Raw genomic sequence first — 8,262 nt, 5'->3', positions numbered from 1 at the left:
TTATTAAAAAAAGAAAAGCAAAAGAGAAGAGAAGGGTACAGCCAAAGCGAAATGTAGGGTCTAAATTTTGGGCATAAAAGTTAAGAGGTCTCAAAGGCACACAGCCTATTATGGGTGATGGCCAGTTGTGTTGATGCCTGCTGGTCCCCCCGCACCGACAGCATAATAATCCACCAAACCGTTCATTATAAAGGAATCCCATGTGAATCAAAAAGGTTAATAATTGAATAGAATAGAATTATCGAAAGAATACAGTAACCGTGAAAAGGGATTTTATATATACCACCGCCTCTATCTATTAATCTAAATGCGTCTCTATTCTGTGAAGGAGGATCAAGGGATAACACTATCATACAGAAAAAGAAAACCAAAGAAAATCCCCTCCTCCCATGGAGGGTGGATCAGAGAAGAGGTGAAAAAAAAAAAGAACAGAACAATGACATGGAAACAACGGCAAGGAAGAAAGGGAAAGAATGGAATGAACCACAAAGGGTGTCCTCGGACTGTCATTGCCGGGTTCTTTGTAACCTTGGCCCGATCATTTTCAGCTCGAATCTCTTCACGGTTCCAGCAATGCCTCGCATTGTGGTCTCCAAGACATAAGGGGTGCCTTCGACAGTGATATCCGTGGTGTTGACGAGCTCCCGGCAGGGCTCTCGCCGCTGGGCTATTGTACCGTGATAATGGAAGTACTTGATACGACCCTCAGTTTTGTGGGTTGTCTTGCCTTTTATGTTCTGGGACATGTGTACGCCTGTTGCAAACACGTTGCGGGGCTGCACCGCGTACTTACGATCTCTTCTGATCCCTTTCTTGATATCCCTGTATACGAGCTTCTCAAACCCCCACTTCCTGCAAATACAACCCGATCTCGTGTTCAAGATTCAACGACCATCTTGAATGGAAGAAGCACCAAGTTTTTAGTTCCAATTTAAGATCCTAACCAACCATGTCAAACTTTGGTAATAAAAGGCAAAGGGTAGTTGCCAAGATTAATTGACTGCCGTTGCGTGCACCAGCACGGATTAATATATATATATATATATATATAATAAATAAAAGGTCACAACGGTAAATTATCTGGATCATTCACCCCAAATCAAAGAAGGTCTCCCACAATCAAATAATCGCCTGTTTCAACTACCCTCGCTATTGTATGTTTTTTTTTCAACTACTACACTTCTTAGGACACGATGAACGCATGTTACATAATACAATCAGGAATCCATAACTATAAACCAAAGCGCGTCACAGAATAATCAATAGTCAAATGCTCTAGTATGAAGCATTTAACTGCTCTTGATGACTAACGACAGATAATTCTCAACATGTCTACATCACAAATACGAAACGATTGCAACAAAACAAATCTAAAACTGTGCTTGAGGAGGAATCCAAACTAATACTGAAGGAAAGCGCCTAAAAGTCCAAACACGCCCGCACCAGGCACCACTTCATAAATCGTAGTAAACATTCAACATTACAATACATATTGAGCTGTAAATACCGACAGAACAAAATGTTGGCATCGGCCAACCACCATGAAATTGTAGCTATCATACCGACGTAGAAGGGTGCGAATAATAGCAGCCAACTCCCACAACTTAAACAGCCAGCTAAATAGATCTCCGTATATCACATTCAGTATTTGTAATCAAGCCATTCATATAGAGTTCACGCTAAGGACGAAACCGGACTATTTCACTATAAACTAACTATGCATCCCCCTTAACAGTTACCAACCTAATTCAGGCCACTTTCACAGTTAAATTCAACGAGACAGAATGTGGAGAGAATTATTTTGGGTTTAGGGACATTTTACTGCATTTTTCTCAATCCCACCAATGGATTAGGGGGGGAAAAAAAAAAAAATCTGGACGGAATTAACTAGTCTTCTTATTACTCTTCACTGGTCAAATTGGATTATTAAACAAAAGGAGCCTAAAATTTGTTTAGCTTCCACATGAGATGCTCAAAGATTGGTCAAACTAAACTTCAGATGAAAGTGATCAATTTACAAATTAATAAACCCAATTGGTAAAGCAATGGCAAATCAGAGACAAGAAACAGAGCAAGATTTCGTGCTGACCTGAAAGATTTACCCCTGTCCTCGGCGAGGCAGAGCCTGCTGGACATGGTCATCTGCTCAATGGTGAACTGGGTGAACTCGGAGAGCGAATCGGTGACCGATTTAATGATACTTTTGCGGGGAACAAATATGAACTCATCAACATCGAAGAAGAACATCCACTTGGTATCAAATCTGTACCGATGCAAACAATCATTCACGATCAGAAACTGATTATGATAATACCCATCAAATCGCTCTTGCTCCCTGATATCCTGCAGAGTCACGTAGCCCAGCTCCATCCACGGCTTCAAAACTTCCAAAACCTCGCCGTGGACGCCGCCGGCGTCGTGGATGACGAAATGCGACCTCTCGCCGAACAGCCTCACGTGGTAGGCCATCCATTCCCGAACCCTCTGCGGGCTCAAGTTTCCGTACAACGACGAACCACAATACAGAAAATCGTATTTTGGCGGCGACGTGAAGTAGGAAGCGTTCAGGCTGCCGGCGGGTTCAGTTAATACTTCGACGGTGTCGGTGAGGTTGGTGTCCCGGTCGAACCCGCCGTTGGTAGCGGCGTGGAGGAGCAATCTCCCGCCGGCGTTGTCTCCGACGGGGGAAGAGAAGGTGCAGTTGACAACCACGACGGTGTATACGCGGCCGTAGCCCCAGTCAGGGAGGATTTTGTAGCCGGCGGTTACGATGGGCGGCTGCTCGGGGGTGGAGTTGGTCGGGAGCCATTCACATTGGTAGGTCGGCTTGCCGAAGAGGTGGAGCGGCTTGGAAGACAAACCCATCACGGCGAAGGTGTTGAGTCCGCCGCGGTAGGCGCTCATCAGAATGAAGTTGTACGAGGCGGCGCCGTACGGGTTGAAGGCCCGCTTGATGATGCCCGAATCCAGCACCTCGTCCCGTCTCTGGGGGGGCGGCGACAGTAAGGGAGGTGGTGACGGTAAGGGAGGCGGGGAAGAGGGTGCTGGGAGTGGTTGAGCGGCCAGAGGCGCGGCCAAACGGGCAGTGGCGGAGACATTGGTGACGCAGTCACGCAGATCAGAGGCGGAGAAGGAGAGCCTGGAAGGAAGAAACTGAAGAACAGTGACTACTGAACAGACGAAGAGAAGAGCAGTGATTAGGAATTTGAGCTCGGCAGCGTAGTTCCAGGCGACTCCGATGAACATCTTTCTCTCTTTATCTGTTTCTTTTGGTTTTGCCATTTGTACGACTGGAGGCTTGAGATGAACAAATTCAACGCAGAAAACTACAAAAACGAAACACACGGAAGTTACAAGAAGAAGGGAGCTCTGCCTTCTCTTCTATATGTTCTCTTTTCTTCTACTGGTTTTGGTTTTGGGTTTGGGTTTGGGATCTGCTTCATACTACTAGTAACAACAAGAACAACAACAATAATAATAATAATTGTTTATGGGTATGAACGGCAGAGTTCACACATATAATGATGACGTGCAAGGGTAGCAGCTGCAGAGGAAAGAGCTTTTGGTTTTCTCCTTTCCTGTTCAGAAGACGAAGGGTTTCTATTAGGCATTGCCTTTGCCTCTCCATTTTGGTTTTTATTTTTTTATTTTTTACTTTTAAATGCAAATCCATTGTTTATTTGGCGTGGGGAATGTCTGTAATAAGTTTGTTTGTTTTTAGCACTCATCAAACTATTTTCTATTAAAATATATATATATTAATAAATTATTTTTAAATTGAGATTTGCACTCAACATTTATATAAAATATGAAATATTACTTTTATTGGGCCATAATAAGTTTAGATTCACATGCAAAGATTATGAGTTCAATTTCTTATTTTACGTAGTGTGATAAAATTTTTATATGTGATTTATCTTTTTCATCAAAATCGAAAACATAAATAATGAAAAATCACGCAAGAGTTATAATTCCATAATACTAAGTCACTCATAATATTATTATCATTATTATTAGGATAAATTATTCATAAAATTCTAATTTTTTTATTTTCATTTAATCTTATAATAAACATTTTAGGTTTTTCAATAACCTATCAAATCTCGTGTTTAATTTTAATTTTTTAAATAATGCAAAAATTTTAGGTTTAGTTTTAATAATTTAACTTTGGATTGTTCCCTTTAGTTAATAAATACATAATTGCAAAAATGTATCACTTTGGAAATATTTAAAAAAATTGTGGTTTTCTATTTTTGTGATGGTTTGCTTTTCGCCCGCCCGGCGTCTCTCGTGTCGACTGTAGGGGTACGCGTATCTCAATTCCGTAATTGCCCACCTAATATTCCTATTTCCTTTTCCAGTGATGCTCGTGTCTTCTTTTCTCAATTTGGGTCTAATTTTGCAGTTTTTTTCTGGATATTTTTCTGATTTGCAAGTAGCACCTTCAACTTATAAAGCCCAAACCCACCTTAGGTACTATTGTCATTCACTAGTTTGCATTGTATGATTCACGATTCATCATTCATTCATCCATCCATTTATGTATGTAAAAGGTACCTTCTTGTTGTGGGGGAGGATGAGAAAATTAAAGGAACATGAAGGACGGATGCTGAAAAGGGCAGCGGCTGCGGGGCCGATACGTACGTAGAAAGGAGGAGACCGTTTGAAAGGACACGTGGAGGAATTCCTGGAGATCAAGTCCGGGAATTCGTCTACCGACGAGACGGCTGTCGCTCTCTGGCAAATCAGAGACCACACGGTTTCTCGATCTCAGCCGACCACGTCGCCGAATCGTGAGCGCTCGCTAGCGCAACAGACGCAATCAAACTATCAAAGGGTCGCCCCCCTAGTCAGTCAGTCCCCATTCCTACGCCATTATTATTATTATTATTATTATTACGCCGCCTCTACTTTTTTTATTCTTTTTCCCTAATCTAATTGTTCAAATATTTTAAGTCTTAATTATTTTTTATCTATTAACATAAAATTTTGATTTATTATAAAAAATTAAACTTTACACAAAAATTTTAAATTTTTAATAATAATACTGTTTTATTTTCATTTTTACTTTCAATTATGATTATGAATAGACCTGATAAATTAATGCGCAAATGAGCTGAATGAAAAGTTTTGAAAAAATAATTCATTGCATCATATAGAATAAAGAAAATTGATAACAATTAAAGAAAATAAAATAATAAAAAATAAAATTAATAAGAAATAATTGTTGAAGTCATTAGCAATGGACTTACTATAATATATTTTGGGCTTTGCCATGTTGCCCAATAGTGGGCAACATAACATTGCCCAATATATTTTAAAACAAATATAATGAGGGCATGATAATTCAATAATTTAAAAAAAATATAAAGAAAATGTTATTATTGAACAGATTAAAAGTGTAATTTAAAATTAAAAGTCAAATAAAGTTCAATTGTTTTTTCAATTATTAGCAATCTAATTTTTACTATCAAGTATGAACAGTGATTGTATTACGAGAATGAATTGCATTATTTGTACAGAATAGAGTTTACAGAACTCTTACAGGCATGATTTATTGAGATATATAGCGATATTTTAACATTAAAATATCGCGATATATCACTATTTTTTCATCCCTTTCTCTATTCGCTTTCGTCGTCGACTTGCCTGTTCTCGTTGTTGCAACTTTATCGCTATCGTCTCTGCACCTCTCATCGCCTCTCTGTCGCCTTTGTCGCCTTGTCGCCTACTCTCGCCTTTTCTCGTAGCTTGCCTCTCACCATCGCCTGCTCTCTCCTCCTCTTGCCGCTACAATCTCACTGCCTTGCCATTATCGCTTCATTAGTGAGAAAGAGACAGAGTAAAGAGAGAGAGTTTTGAGTGAGTTTGAATCATTTATTATAGGAGTAAATGGGTCATTTCATCAATTTGTAATTCATTTCGTAACCCTTTTTAATGTACAAATAGTATTATCCTTATGATAAGGATGTACCACCAAATGTGTTACTATTTATGTTGGATTTGATTTGATTATAAAAAAAGAAAATGTCGTAAAGTGAGGCATTGATGGGTATGGGTATAACCTAAGAAGTGGGCTCATTTAATTTAATGCAATTGAGTTTGTTTAGTCACTATTTTTTGTTCTTGTTTCAAAAGAGATGGGTGGATATTGATTTTTTATGATTATGCAAAACATTTAATATATCTTATTTTAATTTTATATTCATTAAAGATTAAAGTAAAAACATTTTTGACGTAACAAAACATTTTCCTTCATGTATACTGTGAAGGGATCGGGTGGGAAGTACGTTCGGCTCGTGGGACCCACCATTGACAGCTCACCAGCCACGTGTGCGTGTGCCAAAAGTAGATGCCGCTGGATCACGTCACCTTCAATGAACGTAGGCATCGGGGTGCATCTGCGTTGGCTAGCAATCGAATTGACTCTCTCCTTCCCATTATTATTAATTTACTCTTTCACCCCTCCGCTGCTCAAGTGCAATATTATTTTATTTTAACCTTTAAGTAATTAAAAATTAATAAACTAAAATTCACGTCTAAATCCTGGTTTTGAAAGCTTGTCCAGCGCAATAAAATAAAATCTTTATTTATAATTTATCTTTTTTATTAAAATTAAAGACACGAGAATCAGAATCGCACAAAGATAGTAATTCTAAAATTATTTTATTTTGTATTAATTGTTATATTTTTAGATTGTAATAATAGGATGATTGGTATTTTTGTGATAGATTTAAATTATAAAATAAATAATAACCCAGTGTTGGATTGCGACATCACGTACGTGTAACATAATAATGTAGGTATATTTTTTACTTTAATGAGAAATTGATAAAGCGACTAAAGGGAGAGTATAGTATTAAAAATGATGAGAAGACATCCTACTAGTAATAAATTAGCTAGATAGCTATCTATCTAGTTTCGAGTCTTTTTATATCTTATTCTTTTAGAAAAGCGTGACAATTAATTAATAATTTAAGAAACAGAGCCCTTGGTAATAGGGAAAAGAGAAACAAATAGTATTGATAATGCTTGTCATCTTCTAGGCACCATCTTTCCCGCGGGTGGATGAAGGAAGGAAGAGTCCCAAAGAGTATACGAAACACAATCTGGCAATTAAACTGTTCAACAAAACGCGTAAATATTGGGATTAGAACGACCATTCGCTTCCATACACACTATAATTAACAACTTCCGTCGCATACATACATACATTATTAACCTGCATTCCCACTCCAGTGGCGCCACTCTTCTCTTAGACGACACGACTTCTTCGCCCATGCTCCAATATCTCTCTCTCTCTCTCCCTCCCTCCTGCAGCCCTGCCATGCATGCCTATGATTGATTGGATTGTTTCCTAATGTGCATGCATCTTGAATATTTCACAGGGGTAAAATTATCATTTAATTATTTTCAATCATCATTTCTAAACCTCAATTTGTACAAGTAGCAAATGCCAAATATATATATATATATATATGTTTTGATCCCCGGCCCACTTTCTCAAACTCCATACATTTTGAGGGTGTAGTTAATAAAATTGATGTGAGAGTTCACCCGTGCCGTGCATCTTGATGAGAATCTAGTCTAGACCATCAAGACCCCAAGATGGTAATCATGTCACGGGGATAAGACGAGACGAGGCGAGAGAAAGGGCACAGCTACAAAAGAATCTTGCTTTGCTTACAAACAATAGGATAAGTTTAATTTCTTTCCTAACTTTCACTTTAAACCTTTCATCACTTGAACAATGCTTGCAAGTTATAACTCTCGCGCGGATTCTACCCGACTCTTCTGAAATTAGATGCGACAGTGGCATACCAAACCATTGTTTCAGGCTCACAAATGCATTGATTGACAGTTGGCATTATTATTGTCATCAAAAAACTTTTTTGAAAAAGTAAATAAATAAGCGCACTAGCGAGAGAGATAAATAAAATTGCATGGAAGAGGCTTGTAAGGAGAGAGAATAATATAAAATTTTCAACTATAAATAAGCTGTTGAGCACTGATACTAAAATCTTAGGGTTTAAATCAAAATATTCCAATCACAAACACATGATAAAATAAAAGGAATGGAAAACTTTAACAGTTATTCATGCGAAACAAAGGTAAACAGAACTGAAACGTAAAAGCTAAAAGAGACACACAAGATTTTTACCGTGGTTCACCCAAATAGGGCTACGTCCACGTTGAGCTCCAATATGGAGAGCTCACTGCACTAATGATTGAATCAAAAATACACCCACAGAAAACCCCTCA

At 38.4% G+C, this 8,262-nt stretch overlaps 1 protein-coding gene across 2 annotated transcripts; it reads right to left on the bottom strand.

Annotated features, from left to right (window-relative positions):
* Positions 1 to 255: 255 nt before the first annotated feature.
* Positions 256 to 3,616, bottom strand: LOC127795657 (galactan beta-1,4-galactosyltransferase GALS3-like). Of its 2 annotated transcripts, none has more exons than XM_052327462.1 (2): positions 2,090 to 3,612; positions 256 to 852 (listed from the first exon to the last, which is right to left on the bottom strand). In XM_052327462.1, exons 1-2 carry the CDS (start codon positions 3,280 to 3,282, stop codon positions 507 to 509), a joined length of 1,539 nt encoding a protein of 512 aa, XP_052183422.1. In that variant the 5' UTR covers positions 3,283 to 3,612; the 3' UTR covers positions 256 to 506. The 2 variants fall into 2 exon arrangements, with proteins under 2 accessions (XP_052183422.1, XP_052183423.1); XM_052327463.1 differs by having other exon boundaries at positions 694 to 895; positions 2,090 to 3,616.
* Positions 3,617 to 8,262: the final 4,646 nt, after the last annotated feature.

Source organism: Diospyros lotus, chromosome 2 (assembly GCF_014633365.1).
Source record: "Diospyros lotus cultivar Yz01 chromosome 2, ASM1463336v1, whole genome shotgun sequence".
Lineage (NCBI taxonomy): Eukaryota > Viridiplantae > Streptophyta > Magnoliopsida > Ericales > Ebenaceae > Diospyros > Diospyros lotus.
Note: the sequence above shows the minus strand (reverse complement) of the source record. Positions and strands in the feature narration are given on the sequence as shown.

Excerpts from the sequence above, each read along its gene's own strand:
- LOC127795657 (XM_052327462.1), bottom strand. The coding sequence starts at position 3,282 with ATGGCAAAACCAAAAGAAACAGATAAAGAGAGAAAGATGTTCATCGGA. Across the intron at positions 853-2,089 it reads GACAGGGGTAAATCTTTCAG|GAAGTGGGGGTTTGAGAAGC; the intron begins GTCAGCACGAAA and ends TTGTATTTGCAG.